General features: G+C 36.6%; 1 protein-coding gene across 2 annotated transcripts in view; it reads right to left on the reverse strand.

Annotated features, from left to right (window-relative positions):
- THADA (THADA armadillo repeat containing) overlaps positions 1-21,575 on the reverse strand; it is a 419,051-nt gene that overhangs the window by 382,844 nt on the left and 14,632 nt on the right. For both annotated transcript variants that reach the window (XM_031950412.1, XM_031950413.1), the window contains exons 8-15: positions 20,441-20,631; positions 19,953-20,047; positions 17,316-17,536; positions 15,007-15,698; positions 11,186-11,340; positions 7,252-7,407; positions 4,356-4,478; positions 1,256-1,379 (exon numbers count right to left, since the gene is read on the reverse strand). In XM_031950412.1, coding sequence (XP_031806272.1) covers positions 1,256-1,379; positions 4,356-4,478; positions 7,252-7,407; positions 11,186-11,340; positions 15,007-15,698; positions 17,316-17,536; positions 19,953-20,047; positions 20,441-20,631 — 1,757 coding nt within the window. The remainder of the gene's footprint in view (positions 1-1,255; positions 1,380-4,355; positions 4,479-7,251; positions 7,408-11,185; positions 11,341-15,006; positions 15,699-17,315; positions 17,537-19,952; positions 20,048-20,440; positions 20,632-21,575) is intronic.

A 21,575-nucleotide genomic window follows, 5' to 3' on the forward strand; every position in this document is an offset into this window, starting at 1 on the left:
ATAATAACTATAGTATAATGGGCCATTAACCACAGAAGGTCTTAACCTGGGGTCTCTATGAAAACAATTAAGTCTTTACTTTCATTTTCCTTTGCTTTCCTTTGTAATATCTTTATGAGAAGGTATCCATAAACTTCACCATACTGCCAAAGGGATCCATGACATCAAAAAAGATAAAGGATCTGTGCTTTATTTAATTATATTTTATTGAGTCAAGACTGAAGACTGAAGCATTCAAATAAACTGAAACTGGTATTACTAAATGTCAATGTAACAATCGTGGAATCCCTTGTTTCCTTCAAAATCCAACTCAAGAACTATATCTTGCACAAATATGGATTTGAATTTGAATATAAATGTCCCAGTTCTCCAGCTGCTAAAGCTTCCCTCTTCTTTCTTACGGTAAGATAAATTTTTATTTAAAACTAATACAAACACATAGAGACTATCTTTGCCCCTAGATGAATGACAGAAGGGAACTAGCAGGAAACAGGCCTCTCAGTTTGTGCCAGCGCCAGCAGAGTTGGCACAGAACCCCCAAACCAAAAAACAAAAATCCTCATTCACAAGACTCCTACACAATAGAAACACTCCATGTGTATAACCAATATAGTATCTCACATCGATCGGAAAAAAGATGACTCAAAAAGGAAAGTCAAATGTTCATCTCCCACAGGAAGAAAAAAAAAAAGAAGCAAAAAAATGTTAAGAAACCAGAGTACCTGGAAATGATACTCTGACACTGAATTTCTACAGCCTGGGTGAGGAATGACCTTCATGACTCTGCAAGAAGCCAATGTTTGTGCCACCAAAGGCTTATGGGACAAAGAGCAAACAAAAGAATCACATTTCAGCCACAAAGCCTTACTAGGGATGTTCTCTGAGACAGAAAGAACAATTATTCTTCTATAATTTTTTTCAAAAAGAACATATTGATACTATCTAGGGAAAATGTTTGGGGGTGTTTCTGCCTAAAAATCAGCTTAGAACATGAAAAAAAAAAAAAACCACAGTTATCAGATGGCCAGTAATAACCACTCTAAACAGCTCTATTTTTATATTCCCCATTGGGAAATCTGATTGTTTCTAAACAAGTTCTATTGCAACTTATCAAAACCTCCCTCATTAAACTAAATTAAAAAAAAAAAAACCAACACTAACTTGAACCTAAAGAAGGCAGAGTAACTTCTGGGAAAGATAATATCTGCCTTCATAAAAAACCATATTTTCCCCCTAAATTATAATGAAAACTTACCTTCTGGGACAGGAAATAATTCTGCTATTGAGCCTAAAATGGTTAAGACTGTAAATTTGGTTGAGTGGGAAGAGCCGGGAAATAGAGCTCTGAAAAGAATGTTGCAGATGGATGACATAAAATCCTAAAAGGAACAACAATAAACAATTTACAACAGGAGAAAGAGTTAACTCAGAAGAAGTGATAATGAGTTTATTCGGAGAAGCATTTGGAACAGTATTTCTAAATGAACAAGACTTTCAACCGTCAAGAAGTCAGTCAAAAAATGTATAAATTACCCACATGTGCCAGTAAGCACTTGAGACACATAGAAAGGTAGAAATACAGTCCCTGCCCACAAAGGAGGTAACTTTCTCATGGGGAACAAAATGGGCAAATAACTATTTATATACAAGACATAAGACAGGAGAAATGTAATGCAATCTCAGGGCAAAGGTGACAAGAAATGAAGGGCTTCCCTACCTTTTCCTCTTTTTCACACTACACCTCACATATGTTGGCCTCCCCTTCTACTTTCTATTTCTTCTTTTCTACTTCTATGGCTTAGCTCATGCCATTCCCTGGGACTGGAAGACCTTCCCTCAGCCTCACTTTTAAAAATCCCATCTACCCTGCAAGACCCTGAAAATGCTTTCTCTTTATGTCAGATCCACTAGAAGGAAAAAATCTTTCCTACCTCAAAACTCCCAGAGCACTTCATTCCCATCTTACACTCTTAGGATTACAGGATCATAGATTTAGAGATAGAGCAGGGTCCAACTGTTTAATCAGAGTTTATTATTCTTTTTAAGTGTTAAAAATTACTACATATCTGTACATAAAGCATGTCCCCCTTCCCACTCCACCCTGTGCCCCAGTACAAGATTGTGAGCTCCATGAAGACAAGGACTGGGTCTTAATTTTCTATGCATTATCTGCGCATCTCCCCTTGTACCTAGCACTGAGCTCTGTATAGAGGAATGAAGCTTTGTTGAAAAATCTACCTTCATATTGATTGTCAGTGTGGGGAAATCAGTTCCTTTGCTAATATGTTTGTCTAAAATGTCCTAATCAGTCTTGCCCCCAAACAGGGAAAAAAAAAAAAGAAAGTAAAGAATCTTCTTAAGCCAATTAAAATACCAGTCCTTTCCAAAAAAATGTCTATAAAAAATTTAGCATCTGCTTCCTGAGACACAATATTAACAAAAGAATAAAGTAATTCAAGACTATTTGTGAAACTTAACAGCAACAGTAATAATGATTTTATAATTTATATTTATATATTAATAACATAATGATATTTATACAGAAATGATCGTATTAATATAGTTCTTTAAGGTTTTTAAAGTGGACAAGGGCACTGTGAGGTGGATACCACCATTATTTTACAGGTGATTCTGAAAGATGAAGCTTGCCCCTGGCTGCCCAGCTAGTATCACAGGGGATCAGGGAACCAATGTCCAGCTCCGTGGCTTATACTTATATAATACTTTAACCCTCAAAACATGGAAACTAATGACAAATTAGGGAGGTGGACAAAGAGAATTGCCCATTTGGGCAGGGGTTCCCTGATCCCATCAGTCAAAGGGCTTCAAAGCCCAAATCATCAGTGATTGGAATGACTAAACTTCTCCATCAATTGTTCATTCCTTAGAGCAGCAAATAAACCTGTTGTGTTGGCCTGGAATGAGGAAAGGGGTCGGAGCAGTGACTTCATCAATAAAGGAAGCTCCCCAGATGGGAAAGCTCCCTGGGCTACTGAAAGCCAAACCCACCTCTGGGTGCCCAGGCAACGAGGGGGGAAGTGATGTGCCCAGGGTGTGTCAGAGTCTGGCCTTCCTGACCTCCAGGATGGCTCACTATTTGCCACTCCATGATGGCACAGAGGACTGTAACAGAAACATGTACATTATCATCTTTCCAAAAAAAATAGATCATTTTATTCCTGCCTGCGTTTTTGGCCTTCTTCCCCTTTGTAGCTGGACTTCTAGGATTCTGCTTAGCACCATGGTCACAGAACGGTTCAGAGTCAGAATTTGAACTTAGGTTTCCTAAATTCAGTCTAGCATTTTTTCAAATACTAACCCCAAATTAAAGTGACTTGTCTAAAAGTCACAAAGTCACTGCATGGACCCTCTGGAACTATGCTTGATCTAATCAGTGCTCTAAGTCTTTAGATATTAGATCAGTGGCCTTGAAGCACTACAAAAAGAGGGTGAGTTCTGGATCCAGAAACCTTGGATTTGAATTCCAGTTCTGCTCTTTACCATGTACATTTATTTGGGTGAGTCCTTGTGCTCTCTTGGGAATTATGTCATCTCTAGAGAAAGAACTGGGAGGAGCTAAATGGCACAATGGAAAGAGCCAGGAGGTCCTGAATTCAAAACTATCCTCAAACACTTAACACTAGCTGTAAAGCTAGGAAAAAAATCTCAGAAAAAACCTTGAAAAAACAGAAAGGAAAAAAAAAAAAAGAGGGGCCTGGACAAGATTGTCTTTAACGATTCACCATCCAACCAGTTTCCTTAATGAATACTGAAGCAAAAATCTTAAATAAAATATTAGCAAAGAGACTACAGCAAATTATCCCCAGGATAATTCACCATGACCAAGTAGGATTTATACCAGAAATGTAGGGCTGGTTCAATATTAGGAAAGCTATTAGCATAACTAACTATCTCAATAACCAAACCAACAAAAATCATATGATTATCTCAATAGATATAGAAAAAGCATTTGACAAAATCTAACATCCACTCCTATTAAAAACACTAGAGAGCATAGGAATAAATGGAGTTTTCCTTAAAATGATCAGTAAGCATCTATTTAAAACCATCATCAAGCATCATATATAATGGGGATAAAGTAGAACCATTCCCAAAGGTCACCATCCTCAGGATAAATAACATTAAGACATTTTTAGCACTTTAAGGTTTACAAAGCACTTTTTCTCTAATCAGACCCATAAGCTAGAAGGGGGATAGTGAAAAGGGGAATAAAAAAGACAGCACAGAAAACCACCAGCCTCCAAGAGACTTCTATTTATTCCTTTTAATGTCTCATTTCTATTTTTTGCTTGTATTTTTTTTTAAGTCTAATTTTCTATAAATCTATTACCTACCTTATATTGCTGTAAAGTCTCAGAAGGATTCTTCTTAGTTAAATCATCCAAAGAATCTTGCTGGGATTTATTTTGCTCCAATTTATAAAGTACCTGAGAACTTTCCTGTATCCTGCTGAATAGCTTTGGGAGGAAAAGAATACAAATGAAATGTAGGAAGGATATGAAAAATATAAATGTCAGGATGTTTAAGTTAAAACTTACTAAATTAAAAAAATAATGATTCTAGAACCTCTTTTAAACTGTTTTTTACAGAACACTTTACTGTCAACATCAATGCATCAATGTAACTGTGTATGTGCAAGTATGAATATGTATGTGAAGGGGTATGTGTGTGTAGGTGTGTGGCAGGTGAGTGTGTGTGTGTGAGTGGACATAGGGATGTGTTTGTGTGTATATTTTCTGGACCTACAAGTTCATCAGTGGAAAGCCCTCCCATTGAGGAAACTCCCTAAAGCAATGTAGACCAGCAACTGTTTAGTATCTTGATTGTTCTGGGCACTAAGGGTTTAAGGGATTAATTCAGGGTGACACAGAGAGTATGGAATCTAAATAGTTTCTGACTCTGAAGCCAGCTCTTGAGCCACAACCTTGTGTTCTTTCTGTGTGTCTCTTTCTATAAAATGGAGACTGTGAATCTCTAAGGAAGCAAAGAAAACCCAGGGGCCTATGGTTTGATTCTGAAGGAGTATAAATTCAGTCAACAGGAAGGTGGGAAAAATGGCATCCCACCCTCCTCCCCTCCAAAGCCAGTTCATGGGCTTGTTTCTAACACAACAATCCCACCCCCAAACTACCCCTCTCCCATCTATGACCTGTTCTCCATCACTCCCAGTTACCCTTACCTCACTCCCCCATTACTTCATGGCTAGAGAAGGCAACTTTCAGTGGAGGGCTCTGAATTCTGGGGTGGCAACCATTGAGTAGCACCCCCTTATACTATATAATTTTCACTAGGAAAGTGAGTAATACAGGATGAGCAGACATGAATTAATTGTAATTACATCATCAGTTCCTTCAAACAAATGGGATATTTGGAAAGCCTTTAAAATAATAACAGCATTTCTGTAGCACCTACTATATGCCAGGCACTGCGCTAAGCATTTCACAAATATCTCATTTGACCCTCACAACCACCTGGAAGATAGGAGCTGCTATTATCCTTATCTTAGAGATGGGGAAACTGAGGCCCACATAAGTAAAGTGACTTGCCAAAGTCACATGCTCAGGAAGTGGAGCCAGATTTAAATTAGGCCTTCATTCATTCATTCATTCATCAATAAATATTTAAGTGTCTCCTGTGTGTCAGACACTGGGCTAAGGGCTTCCTGAATTCAGGCTTAGCATCCTATCCTGCCTCAGGATGACAAGCAGTGTACTCCCTATGAGTTTTCCTTTCCTTACTCCCTCCCCGACCCCACCCATACCCTTGTTCCAAATGCCTTGATTTCTGTTGAGTGTACCATTATCCTCCCAGGCTGTCACTCTGGCTGTTATCCTTTACTCTTCATTTTCCCTCAGTCTACACATCTAATTAGTTGTCATATCTTGGCATTTCTACTTTTACCAGAGCTCTCAAGTCTCTGTGTTTTTCTCTCTTCCTCACAGAGCTACCACCCTAATTCAGACCCTTATCACTTTTTGTAGATTATTGCCCAACTCACGAGTCTTCCCTCTCTAATCTTTTCTCTTATGGCTGTCAAAACAATTTTCTGAAAGTACAGATCTGTCCATGGCATTGCCTTAACTCAATAAATTCCAGTGGTTCACTGTTATCTCCAGGATTAAATATAATTTCATCTTTACCTTGCCCTTTGCAAATGTCTATTTTTGCATAAGTTTTATAATACTCAAAGTTATTAATATAGTGGTATACAAAACAAATTATGAATAAATATATATTTAGGAGTTTCATGCTCAAAAATGTTTTACCAAGGATTTGTATGATTATATATGTGTGGAGTGATATAAACTAAAAAATGTACACCAAAATACTATGGCCCCCACTCTTTGAAATGTGTATGTATAAATGCATATGTATGTATACATATATATATATATGCATATATTTATAGATTTTATGTGTATGTATATGTAAATATATATAATGTTGAAAACCTGTAAATATATATAATGTTGAAAACCTGAAAAGATAACCATTTAAATAAAGTCCTCCTATTCTTTAAGTTAGTATTCTATGAGAATTAAAGCTTCACTCATCTTTAAATTGAGGTTTTTGAAACCAGTATACCTTCAATCTTATAACTGAAATGAAATGAAAATGAAATATCTAATAATGATGGTTCCATAAAATACTTGTGCTCTTCAGGAATAAAAAATGCCATGAAAACAGAAGGGCTTATGCCTATTTGTAAGGGGAGGAAAAGAAAAAAGCATTGCTTTAATATCGAATATGTGCCAGGCACTATGCTAAGTGCTTTTTATATATACCATCTCATTTGAACCTCATAACAATCCTGCCAGGTAGGTGCTAGGTAGGATATGTAAAAATCAATCCAACTTTTATTGAAAACTCAACAAAAAAATATACAGAAGGGCAAATGATATCAACAAAATAATTGAAAGAATATCTGGTAAATAATCATAGCATTTCCCATCTTTAATTTTAATCTTAAGGACTATATCATACAAGCCTCTACTAAAGAGGGCTGAGAAGGAACTTCTGGTCAGGTATTCTATTCCCTAGACTGTACCTAAGTCCTTCTTTTAAATGGCACTCAGAAAAGATGATTTTGTGACATTCCCACTCTACCATTCCCCTGACAAATACCAATAACATTCTCTGTGAGGAAATCTACCATAGTGATTTATGTTAAGTGCCTGACACTGTGTCAGGCACATCAGTAGGTGATTAATAAATGTATTTCAAGGCTACCTTTTGCAGGAGATAACAGATCTGCTGCCTCATGCCAGGAGACTGACTATTGAGATTGTAAAAAATAAAGAACTGAATCAGCTGCATCTCTTCCACATAAACAATTTCAGTGCTGCGATGACTTTCACAGAGCAAACCTAAAGCATCGATGCGAACCTAAAAGAATAAAAATAAGGGATAAAAACAAAAAAAATTAATTTCTTGATAAATTGATACAAATTTGATGCAACAGAAAACAAACCTTCTTACAACACTGACATAACCACATAAGCCCTAACTAGAGGGAGCTATCCCACTGGCACATGGAGATGATTTTGGGGGTGATTTTCTTCCCCTACCTTCTCTTTATTGATTGTTTCAACATATCAGGTAGAAGCGCTACATACTCATTAAGTCAATTTCCTAAAACACACAGAAGATAAAACAGCATAGAAGGCTATAATCACCAGTCAGGCACATTTCACTGAACATGTATAAAACTTTTCTGAGTACCAACAACTCTTCCTTCATGGCATTTCTCTGATTCATCCCTGTTTTGGGGCTTCCATTTCCCAAGTATTTCTGTTCCACGCCTGGATTATAAACTAGTTGCCAGGTTCTTGGCTCACCTTACTCTGGTTCATCCTGCCAATCTAGAGACAAAGTCAATTTTTCTCAACACTGTTACATTATATAAATGATATTCATAAGGATTCCTTATTACCAGGGCTTTTGATCCATGGAGTGACTTTGTCCTTCCTTACTCAGTCCCTCCAATTTATCTATCCTATCTCAACACTCATCGCTATTCGACACTACACTACCCTCCAACCAGGCCAGTCCTGTCCAATGTCCCCTACAAACACTATCCCCTACCTCTCTTATTTTTTACTCACTCATAATTCTGTGCTTAAAACAGCCAAACAGACAGCAAAATAATTAGGACTCACTTCCTCTAAGAAACTACTTGGCTAACATAACTTTGTACTGTCTCATTTGGTGTTGCTTACAAAGTTCCTGTTTATTCCTATATACCTGAACATAACTTAGTTTATAATTTGTTCCCTAATTGTTTTATCTATGCTTATGTTACCTTCCTAAATGAAGATAGGAATTGTCCTCTAACTTAACTCCATGTCAATAATTATTTGTTAAGCAGCCATGATGTGTAAGGCGATGTTCTCAATTCTGTAGGTACAATGATGAAAAATTACATTTCCTACCCTCTAGAAGCATATGACCTACTGGGAGGATGCCACCTCTATATAATTAAGTATAATATAAAGTAAAGGGGCAGAGGAAGGATCCAAAGACTCCCTCTTGTCCATCACCAATGGACCTCATGCATATCTTGTCTGATAGTTATTTGTATGGTAAGGGCAGGGACTTGTTTTTGCTTTTCTTTACATCTCCAGAGCTTGGTGCATAGTTGGCTCCTAATAAATTTTTTTTTATTTGTAATGACTCAACATTATCATTTATATAGAAGTGATCATCAAAGCTTCAGAATGGATAAAATTATTAAAGTTAAAGTTGGTAGCTCTACAAGGAAAAAAGGTCTGGAATAATCCCTGAAAAGTACCCACAATTGGGTTGGATAAAGAGAATATAAACCAAGAAGAAAACTCAAAAAGTGAAGTCAACCAGGTAAGAAATGAGTCAGGAAAAGGCAATATCACAGAAACCAAAGGAAGAGAGTATTAAGGAAGAGGAAGTGGTCACCAATGTAAAATGCAATAAAAAGTTCATAGTAATTAAAAGGTCATAGGTGAAAAACAATTGTTTCTTTTTTTTAATATATAAGTTTTTTTTAATTTTTGAAACCCAAAGATAGTTTTCAATATTCACCCTTGCAAAACCTTGCCCAAATAATTTTTTAAAAAATTTTAGAGACAATGGGGTTAAGCAACTGACTGGATTTGAACTTGGGTCCTCCTGACTTTAGTACCCTACTTACTGTGCCACCTTGATGCCCCATGACTACCTAATTTCATTAGAGAGAAGTATAAACCCTGTATCAATGGCATCAAACTCTAATAGAAATGGATTCCTACAGGCAGTCTATTGACTTAGAAAAATCACAAAATAACCACTACACACCTGTCAGATTGGCTAAGATGACAGGAAAAAATAATGATGATTGTTGGAGGGGATGCGGGAAAACTGGGACATTGATGCATTGTTGGTGGAGTTGTGAACGAATCCAACCATTCTGGAGAGTAGTTTGGAACTATGCTCAAAAAGTTATCAAACTGTGCATAACCTTTGATCCAGCAGTGTTACTACTGGGCTTATATCCCAAAGAGATACTAAAGAAGGGAAAGGGACCTGTATGTGCACGAATGTTTGTGGCAGCCCTTTTTGTAGTGGCTAAAAACTGGAAACTGAATGGATGTCCATCAGTTGGAGAATGGCTGAATAAATTGTGGTATATGAAAATTATGGAATATTACTGTTCTGTAAGAAATGACCAACAGGATGATTTCAGAAAGGCCTGGAGAGACTTACACGAACTGATGCTGAGTGAAATGAGCAGGACCAGGAGATCATTATATACTTCAACAACAATACTAGATGATGACCAGTTCTGATGGATCAGGCCATCCTCAGCAACGAGATCAACCAAATCATTTCTAATGGAGCAGTAATGAACTGAACTAGCTATACCCAGAAAAAGAACTCTGGGAGATGACTAAAAACCATTACATTGAATTCCCAATCCCTATATTTATGCACACCTGCATTTTTGATTTCCTTCACAAGCTAATTGTACAATATTTCAGAGTCTGATTCTTTTTGTACAGCAAAATAACGTTTTGGTCATGTATACTTACTGTGTATCTAATTTATATTTTAATATATTTAACATCTACTGGTCATCCTGCCATCTGGAGGAGGGGGTGGGGGGGTAAGAGGTGAAAAATTGGAACAAGAGGTTTGGCAATTGTTAATGCTGTAAAGTTACCCATGCATATATCCTGTAAATAAAAGGCTATTAAATAAAAAAAAAAAAAAGAAAAATCACAAAATAGCATTATCTATGTTGCATTGTATTTTGTTTCTTTACTTAAACATTTCCCAATTCCATTTTAAATCCAGAGTTTTACAGGCTGTAAGCCAGGAGTCTGACACTTCTATACCTGAAGTGAAAGGAAGGAAATGGAGGTATTGAGTATACCTTGTCCTTTATAGGAGTCTGGACATGAAAAGAAAGAGAACCATGAAATGGTCATTGGAGGGGATGGCAGTATCAAGGCAAGGGTTGGTGTTGCTGTTCTTTGTTTGTTTGAAGGAAGGGGAGAGCTGGTCATGTGTGTGGACAGTCAGAAGGAGTCAGAAGAAAAGAAGATCCTGAATTAATGGGAAGGTTGAAGTGAAGAAAGGAAGAAAGAGGGAAAGGCAGGAAGGGAAGAAGGATAAAGGCAGGGACAGGATCTTAGAAATGAGTGAAAGAGGTGGCTTTGAGGAACAAGGACCACCTCATCTCTGAGACTGGAGCACAGGTGGAGGGTAGGTAAAGCTGAAGACATTTTGGGCCAGGAAGGCAGGGAACAAAGGGAGCTCACTCTAACGTGGCCACAGTTGTCTCCCCAGAGAGGGGGGGAAGGGAGGTTTGGGAGTGTGAGCAGAACTAGTCAGGACCTTCTCATATCAGTGAGAACCCTGCAGAGGTTGGATAAGTTGAATTTGCAGTGAGCACAGTCAGGACAATTTGATGAGTTCCCCTGGCAACATTCAGCAGTCCCGGGGGAAAAAAGGCAGACAGATGGTGGCAAGGTCCGGAGCAAACAACAGAAGGGGAAGGGCCAAACAAGTCCAAGATAGAGGACAAGTGGTATCCCCTTCTTGCCCCAAAGCAGGGGACTAGAGCACAAGGCTCTTTACAAGATACTAATGAAATACAAGGAAGGACAATTCATAACTTCTATCATTCCAGTGATTTTTATTTACTTACCTGGCAATGCTGATGAACTAAGCCTTGTTTTATTTTTGCAATGGATACAAGGCTACTCCATGTAACATGAGACGCAGACTGTAGATGTCCATGAGCCCTGGCTGTCCTAAGACAAGCCATCAGAGCTCCGAGGGAGCCTCTGCTGTCGCGGGACCCTAAAGACAGGAGTGGGGGAAAAGCTGTAATCCCAGATAACACGATAAAAACAATTTACACTGATATACCAGCATTAAAGTGTCATAAAATGACAGGGGCAGTTTTAAATAATCACACTGCCTATTTTTCCAACCATATCATATCCAACCAAATTACTTTAGAAAAGAAACATATCAAATTTTCCAACAAGAATAATTTACCAAAAGGATGGTTATCTAACATTAGGTCCTTCAACTGTTCACACCTCAGAACCTCTCCGTTACTTGTATCCCCCTTCTCCTCCTTCCAAACTCATTCTCAGTCTATGAGAGAGCCTCCTACTCTGCTGAGAACACTCACAGTGGTCTCATTCCTATCTTCCACCAAAATCTTGTTCCATCAATCATCCTCTCTCTCTGGCAACTTTAACCTTTCTTTTTCCACTGGCTCATTTCCTTCTGCCTTCAAACATGCTCAGGTCTTCCCTATCTTAAAAACACTGCCCTTTGGTCCTGCCATGCCTTCAACTTGCCATCCCATTCCTATCCTCCCATCATTGCCAAACTTCTCAAGAGAGCTATATACCAATGCTGCTACCTCCTTTCTCTCCATTCCTTTGGAATAAGGCTTCCGTCCCTACTTCATTTATTTTTAAATATTTTTATTATTTAGCTTTACATAAAAAAAAATACTTAACTGAACATGACACTGGGAACAAGTATAAGAAATTCCCTCAAAGTCAAAAGGTCAAAGAACTTAGAGCTAAAAAGTGGCTTGTAAATCACAGATGATAAAACAGAAAGGTGATTTAGCATTGAAAAAAAAAAAGTTACAAATCATGGAGTAAGCAAGGTACAGAAGAAAAGAGTACTGATTCTGAAGACAGAGTGCTTGGGCATATATTCTACTCCTTAATGCTAGCTACAGGTGTGACCCTGGATAAATCAATTATTCCCCCCTACCCCGTCCTTAGTTACTCCACTTTAAAGTGAGAAGGTGCAACCACTGATGCCCATTCCAGCTCTAGATCTTACAAACCTACAATATCAATTCCAAAGCCCTCACCTTTAGGGAAACTAAGGATCAAAGGGCTTCCCCAATTTGTTTCAGATCACAAAGGCAGTGAAGAGGCAGAGCAAGGATTCAAATGAAGGTCCTGACCCCCAAACCTACTCTTTCCATTGCCCCCTTTCATTTGACAGATGAAGAAACTACAGGGTATTTGAGCCACTCACCCTTCCCCACCCCAGACAAAAAATGGGTTAGGGCCACTTGCAAATCCTAAAGACTAACTCATCCAAAATCTAAATAATTAACCACTTTTAAACCACTTCAAATCAAAAAAAAATCACACCTTGAGGTGTGACCTCAAGGAGTTAAATGCCCTACCCAAGGTCACACAATATTTAATGAGCAGAAGAGCAGACATGAACATTTGGATCCTCTGATGGCAAATCCAAAGCTAATTTCTTTGGATAGTTGCATATATGTATGAGTAAATTAAAAGTATAACTTGTCAGCAGTACATAGGCTACTCTTTGAGTTGTTCTTTCTCAGTATTATTACGTTACTTTTCTCACATCTATTGTTCTTATCAGCGTGATGGCATGCCATTGCTGACACATCAGCTTGGTTGGTTATTCCCACACTCTTTGAGCATTGGGACTGGTTTTAATTTTGTTGTGCAAAGAGTTCTTTTTTTTCCTTTTTTTAATTGCTTCTTTGGGGTATCCCAAATAGCAGATTACAGGGTTAAAGAGGGAGAAGCATAATCAGTTTTATTATCACCAATAAAAAAGTAATGAAAAACTGAGAACAGTAAATCAGAAGATAATCAGCAAGGGATAGTTTGGGCCTGAATCCAACTTTGAGTGGACCACTGATGTCAAATGTAAATATCTACAAAGCCAGTGTCTGTTAGGCCATATAAAGCACCTGAAAACATGTGAAAGATAAGAATTAGAATGTGCAGTCTCTCAGAGAAGGAAGCAGAAAATACATCAAATATAGACTTTGTAAGGATTTCTTCTAACTAAAGCCATAGCCATTCATACTCTATAAAGATATAGTTAATTTTGGGGATGCTGTAATATGTGAAGACCCCGTGAAGATCGCGTATTTTTAAAATCAGCCAGAGTCAGGAATTCAGGTTAGGGGAAAATCGTCAGTCTTTATTCTCAGTGAAGAAGGATCGGAGGTGGAAGAGAATCAGCGATAGCAATGTGTGCAGCTGAGTCAAGAAGCTAGCTAGACCAGCAGCCACACGACCAGCAGCTAGGAGTATTGAACCCAGCCCAATCTCTCCCAGCTTCTCTTCCTGTCTCTCTCTCTGCCTCCACCCACCAAAATCGTCATTTCCTATACAGCACATCAGGACTTGCACAGAGAGTGGGCAGGGACCATTCTTTATCCAAGCATGTATATTAATAGAGTATAGTCCAATTACTATTTAGCCTCACGTGCTTGGGACCTCAGTGCATCAACTCAAACCTCAGCCCATTAGAGTAATAGGCTGGATAGTTGCACTTTACAGGAAAGCCAGGGCCTTTGTCACAAATCAACCCTAATAACTTCCCCACTCAAAAAGAGAGAAATCATTTCTTTTATCCATATACTCACATGAAAACTACTCAAAGGCAGCTACAAATAAATATCAGAAATGCATTTTTTACCTATAATCATCAGAGATTTATCTAGAATCATTTCTTCTCCAGCTTATTTTACAGATGAGGAAACTGAGGCAAACAGAATTAAGTAATTTGCCCAGCACCACACAGCTAGTCAGTATCTGATGCCAGATCAGAAAAATGAATCTTCTGACTCTAAGCCTGGCACCCTATCCACTGGGCCTTTAATTACCTCAAACTTCTCCCAGAAATCCAATTTATACTGATGGTTTTTAGTCTTTAAGAAAAGTAAGTGAAACTTAGAACAAAAGGTTTTACAAAGGTGAATGTTGAAAACTATCACTACATGTATTTGGAAAAATAAAATATTATTAAAACAAAAAAAAGGAAAGTGAGTTAGTAAGCATTTGTTAAACTCCTACCGTGTATGAGGTATTGTACTAATTGTTGGAAATTTAGAAAAAGACAAAAGCATGGTCCCAGTCTTAAAGGAGCTTATATTCTAAAGGAAGAAATAACATGTAAACAATTACATACAAACACAATGAATTCAGTGCAAATTATGAATGTTCTTAGAAGAAAGGCAAGAGCTATGATTAACTGATTAAAATGTGCTCAGTATACTCTGTTTAAGAAGCTAGGAATTAACTTATGCATTTTAGAAAGAGAAGAAACTAGATCTGAAAATGTGACTTATGTGAACTACTTTTTCCCTGATGATGCAGGTAAATAAGGCATGACCACTATTTATTTGTAGGTGCCTTTAAGATGATTTCTTCTGGATTTATAGCCTCAATTCCTTGCTAGCTGTGAGACTCTGGGCAAATCATTTAACCACTCTCTGTCTCAGTTTCCTTATCAGTAAAATGAGGATAAAATAGCACCTCCTTCCCAGGGTCATTGTGAAGATCAAATAAAATAATATTTGTAAAGTCCTTAGCATAGTTTCTGGCACACAGCAGGCTTAATTAATGCTTCCTTTTGTCTTTTGTTCCCTTCCCCCCCATTCATAATTGGTCTTTCTCTCAGAGAGCAACAACTACAACCAGATTTTCTTACCTGTGTTAATATTAGTAGAAGTCTGAAGAATTTTCACCATGTAACCAAGGCTTTCAGGACTGCATTTCAATAGCTTTGGCAAATAATAATCAATTATATAAGATGTTTGTTCCAGGTTCCCTTCACGCAGTATGAAAAGGAGAGGAGAAACCCACGTCTCATGCCATTGGTCAATCCAAGGACTACAAAGAGCCTGGGATTTCAAATGATTCTTGTGATTCTTAAACATGGTTTCTAGGAGGTCACTTGCATAAGGGGCCAGTGACTGATCGCCCATCACCTCCAGGATCTGAGAAGGGATTGTTTTATTCACTGCTAAAATATTTTCAATTCCTACACAGTCCACCAGGCAGCTGAGGCAGGTATATTTTCCCTTAACATGCCATTCCAACCTCAACAGGTTCTCTATAAGTCCCAAGAAAAAAGGATCAGAGACACAGTTAGACCCTTCCACAGTGCACTTGTGTATCTGGAGAAGATTTTTGAATATGGTTTTTGTTTGATGTCTCACAGCATCCAAGGGATGTTCCCAGTGGGTATAGACGTACTCCAGAAGTCTCCCAACTGTGTACGAATTCCCATTCAGACTGTTCTTTAGACTCAAAGAACTTGATTCAAGGATATCTAAGGCTGAATTGGTCCAAATCACCAAAATTCTAGACAAAAATATTTCCAAGCTTGATTCCTTGAGCCTAAAAGAAAATAAGTTATATTAAAGATAAAAGTTCATTTTAAAAAAAGCCCTAAAATTTTTATTATGACTTTTATGATTATTTAGAATTAATTATAAGCTACAAAAAAAAAGCAATGAGAACACAATATAAAATTATTATTAATAGTACATGGGAAAAACAATATAAATGGTTCCAAAAAGATTTCATTACATTCATAAGAGTCTAATTACTTTTAAAACTTAGCATTTGTTTAATCATTTTAATCATGTCTGACTTCATGAATTCTTTAGGGTGTTCTTGGCAAAAATACTGAAGTGGTTGGCAATTCTCTTCTGCAGCTCATTTTACAAATGAGGAACTGATTTGCCTAGGGTCACACAGCTAGTAAATGTCTGAGAAGAGATTTGAACTCAAGAAGATGAATCTTTCTGATTCCAAACCCAATGTTTTATCAATGCACTACCTAGCTGCCCTACTTTTAAAATTAATTTGTAATTATTTTAAATGTTATTTTTGACACAAAAAATCTGCAATTTCTTCTACAAGATAATCACACAATCCCAAAATGAAACCTCTAAAATAGGACTGGAAGATAAAGTTAAAAATAAGTACTGGAACATCACATTGTCATTATTTTATCTTTATGATGGTTGATGACAGACTAAATTTTTAGCTTGTTATTTTAAGTATGTCATCGCTTTCCAACTAAAAGGTAATGAAATGAAATAGCTCTGTGAATTGTGTTGCCAAGATTTCCTCATTAAAAACAAAGACTATATGAAATTCTAATTGTAATTTTACAGTTCAAAACGTAAGAAGTAAGGCCTAAATGTTTAAATGATTTTAGAAATTTTAATCAGAGAACCTTGTGGTGCTGAGGTGGTCCTAGAATCTTAAGGCATAAGGGGAATCCAGGCTTGACGACAGACCAGATACTGAAATAAATAAGCTGGATCCAATTAAACAAGACGGTACAAATGGACTAGATTGTCTTCAGAAAACTGCAAATCTCCTTTAATTACCTCAAACTTCACCCAGAAACCAGGATCCATCTTTTAAATACTTTTAAAAATGACTACAAGTCATATAAATCTATAGTCTCTGAAGAATGAAAAATGATTATCACTAAGGGGACATGGAGAAAGGGACATGCATATGACAAGTATGAATAAGTGGCCCCACATAACACATCAGGAACTCTCAAGAAGAAATGGAGCAAAAGATGTCTTAAAAGAAACACATGACTGAAAAAAGAGGACAGACAAGAGCAATATGATATTGCCCATCAGGAGAAGAGGAGAAAAGATCTTAGAAGTTTGGAGAGACTTCTGTGGTAACTTATAGGAAGCCCTGGAACAAAGTTGTATGAGAGCCACAGATGGATCGCTACCTGTATCATTAGTAGGAACACTCCCATCAGTGAAATAGCAGCTCCCCTTGAGAAGTTCAGGCCCCCAAAACATACACCAGTTGTTCCCATTTGTCTCACTTTATACCATGGCATAAATACCATGGTATTAGATTTTACACAGACACCTAAGATATTTTATTCAACTTTCATTTTCAAACGGCTTCCAATCTTGACCAAAACCATTTTTGCAATCAAAGATGAGACAGAGCAGAAACTAAACTCACTGCAAACTCAGGGTGAACAAAACACTGGCAATGTCCAAAAGGAGTTTCTCTCCGCTCTGGCCCATGTTCCCATTCTTCCAGCTTAACATCGCCAATGCTCCTTGACAAAGGAAGAGGAGGGCTGGCCCGGGGATGTCCTCCATACACAGGCTTCCACAACTGCTCATAAACCACTCAGGGACCTTGGGACTTTCCACTGAAGGAAGTATCAAGTGATTCACCTGGAAAAAATTAAATTAAATTAACACGAAATCACCAAAAGATTCTTTCTCCCAAAAAAAATCACCAAGACAATAAGTCCAAGTTATATTTGCCCTGAAATTTTTCCCTAGAAAATAACAGAATTAATTAGTAATAGTTGCAGTAATGAAAACTGTTAAGGGTTTTTCATTTAAAATGTTAAGCTGCTAGAGGACAGGGGCCATGTTGGTTTTTAAATACATGACAGCCTAGTGCCATCTGCAGGCAGGTATACAACAAATGCTTTGTGGAAACAATTTAAGAAAGCTGAATTATGAAATTTCACTCATCTTGTGAGAACAAGTGAGAAAACTTGTGAGAAAAATGATCCTTGTAATAATAGCGGGCACACAGGCAAAGTCAAATGAAGAATTAAGAGGCAAAAACCCAGCCTCAGTAAAAGAAAAAGTGGTAAACACTTGACAAAATGTTTATTGATAGGATGGACTGATTGATTTAGACCTGAAATAACAGATTAGAAGGATGACTATTTAGCTCTCCACTTCATTCTGTCTGCAAATAATACAACCTATAAGAAGTTAAAGATAATTTGATTAAATTTATCTAAATGGAATTTTAGAAACTAATGAATAAATTCTTTATTGCCCTCAAATGTGTCATAGACTAAAGTATGTCTTTGTAGACTGAAAAAATGCTAAAATTCAAAATTATATTAACAACTGATAAATTACTATACATGTGGAAGCCAATAATAACCAAAAGATCTATTTAGTAGATTATATATTGAAATTGATTATATATCAAAATCTATTAAATGCAATTTAAATTTTTATAACGAATTTACATAATTCTAAATGAGTGCTTTCTAACCAAAATAAAAACAAAAAAAAAAAAAAAAACAGAATCCCAACCACATTGCAGCAACAAGAAGAAACATCAATAGAGTATTTCCAATGTGGGTATTCTCAGTGTGGGAGCTCCATTCAACAATTCAGTCACAGCCCATCCATGATTTAATAGATAAGTCTTATGTGACTGATACTCATAGGTGTTAAGTAAATTGCCCAGGAACATACTGCTAAGTATTAGAATTCAAACATTTCTAATTCCAAGCCCAGAAATCTATTTCCTATCCCATGCCACTAGTATTAAAAAATATTATGTAGAAAATATTGTAAACATTAATTAAATAAGCCAAACTCTTTTGGGGTGGGGTGGGGTGATTACAGGTCTCATGTTAAAAGCTGTTCAATATTCTAGGATTTGAGAAAATTAGCACATCCTCTGCAAACAGGGGCATCTGCATCTATACTATCTATAAGTATATATCCCTGTATTCATCTGGATTTTGTTCTACATATTTTCCATGTTAATGATAAATATTTTGCAGATCATAAATGCTCCTGTTTTTTGCTTCATTTGTAATAATCAGAAGATCTTTAAATAAAGTTCTTTTTATTTTGAAGAATCTTACATGATTGTTATATATACAAAAGATTCCTAATTAGAGGAAAGTCTTTAAGGCAACATTTTACTCTGTCAGATCAAATACTTGTTTTTGTTTTTTTTTTTTTTTTAATAATAAATAACAATCATAGTGGGTTTTTGTATTCTCCTGTTTTGTCCAGGGTATGTTATGCAATTGGATATAAAACCAAACATCATTTATACATATGTCTCATAAAGACACTAAGGAAGGATTTGAACTGAGCTTTTAATTGAATAGAAAAAAAGTACACAGAGTTACCTCTAGGAAACTGCACAATATTTTTAATAATCCTAAATATTTCCCTAAAACAAAGGGTCATTTTTTAAATACAAATATTCAGTTTATGAAAAATTACAGTTGGAGACCACCAACTGTAATTGGTGGATAGAGGGATGAAAATGGATAGGAAGCCAGGAGTGTGAGTAGTCTACAATATATTACCAATGAGGAATTTTACAAAACGGAAATTTATAATCAGAAAAGGAGGTACCTACAACAGTAGGCTCACAGATCCGGAAAAGTTTCCAAGTAAGGTGCAAAATGAAATGTTTCATATAAATGACTGAAACAGTTAAACCATCTTGAATTCAAATGTTTTCTTTTGTAATGCTGCATCATTAAGATAGTCATTAAAATAACTGGAGGCAGATAAAAAGATTTATTTCAAAAATGCAATAACATGTGGGTGACCTTTAATAGTTTAAAAAAAATTGGGGTAATCTACTGGGTTAGTCTTCGATATTTACTACACAGGCATGGATAAATTAACACTATACAGAAGAAATCTTAATTTCTATACATTCTAAAGATTGTAAATTAACCTAACACCAAAAGAAATTTGGTATAATAAGAAAAACTTTAGATAAATAACATACATACAAAAAAAATCAAAATATATTACATTTAACAATATTTACTTAGTATAACTTAAAGAAAGATCAACTTACCAAACCAGGTATCATTTCATTAGTATCACAAAGAGTCTTAATGAGAAGTATAATGGCTAATCCAGATGTACTCTGAATATTCTGTAAGAGGTCATCTATTTGGCAGAAAAACATAATGTACTTATTAAAAAATATAAAACTCTTCTTCAACAATTCCTTCATGAACCATCAATTGTGCCCTTATACTACAAGTTAATATAAGTAAGGTATTTTGCAAGCATTGAAGCCCTAGACAAGTGTCAGCCCTTATAGAAATTAAAAAAAAAAAAAAAAAGACAGCATTTGTGATTTCACTGGTAGAAAAAATTTTCTGATTGATAACCTGCCTCTACGAAAGCAGCAGCAATTTCTCATAGACTCGATGAGTTGTCTAAATTTTCCACTTGGAATCTCTCTTCACCTGAGAAGTTTTGTATTTCAACAAAGTGTCAGAGCCAATTCCAATTAGCACATAATGATACTTATCCTCTGAACACTGCTTCACTTACCATTCCTTAGGATCTTGGAGAAAATGCTCAGTAGATCACACATGCTTTGCCAAACTGGAGAGCCAGGGATCTTCCAAAGTTCTCCCTGACTGATTTCTTGTCCTTTCTGCACTAGCATCACGGAGACTCTGATGGTGATCAGCAAGTCATGCATCAATTCTGTTTGAGCAATATGGTTTCCAGTAAACTTTCTAAAGATGGAAAAAGAGGACATCATGAAAGTGAATTTGAATAAGTTTCCCTATCCTTCCTATACTCTCCTTATATGAAAAACACTCATTCAAAAGATGAAAAAATTCATACCTTTTTACCAAAAAGCTATAAAAAGACAATTTCCTCTAAATAAAAAAAATTTCCTATTATCATTAGCACTGATTTGCTTAATTTACTTACTCTATGGGTCACAGACTTACTATTTCTTTCACAAATCCCTAACAAAATTCATGTACCAACCAATAGTATTATGGGGACATGGGTCCAAGGACAAATCCTGCTGTGTGTGAGCAGCAGCGCCCTGTTTAGTTTGATTCAAGTAAAATCTAGTTAAAATTAAATATTAATTAGACTGTAAGATCCTTGAGGGCAAGAACTGTTTTTATATGTAGTTGTATCCCCAGTACTTGGCATAGTGCCTGACACATGGCAATCCTTTATAAATTTTTATCAACTGACTGACATTAAGGGAAGCCCCAGACACAAAAGGAAAGGAAAGTTATGTCACTAAAGAACAGCATCCAGAATAGATGACAAGGAAAAGGGGAGGTAACTAGAGTTCCTGTAGCCAGCTAACCCTAAAAGTATATATATACACACACACACACACATATACATATGGCCTGTGAAATCTCTATTTTAACACCAAAGTGAATAACTCCCTACTTCTTCATTCCCTTCTAGTTCTCTATCTCCTCAGCAACTCCAACTACTTTCCCTGCAAAAAAGATAACAGGTCAATTGCCCTGACTGCTATAGTTTAGGAATGACTTGGTTCTCCATGAAGTCTGTATTTGAATGTTTTAGTCACCTCATATAGACCAAAGAGAACTTGCCACCACAGCAGAAGTCATAACTTCTGCCACACTAAATGAGGCTCTGACAATTACAAATTTTCCAGAATTTTTTCCAGATTATTTAC

The sequence above is a fragment of the Sarcophilus harrisii genome, chromosome 2, assembly GCF_902635505.1.
Source record: "Sarcophilus harrisii chromosome 2, mSarHar1.11, whole genome shotgun sequence".
NCBI lineage: Eukaryota > Metazoa > Chordata > Mammalia > Dasyuromorphia > Dasyuridae > Sarcophilus > Sarcophilus harrisii.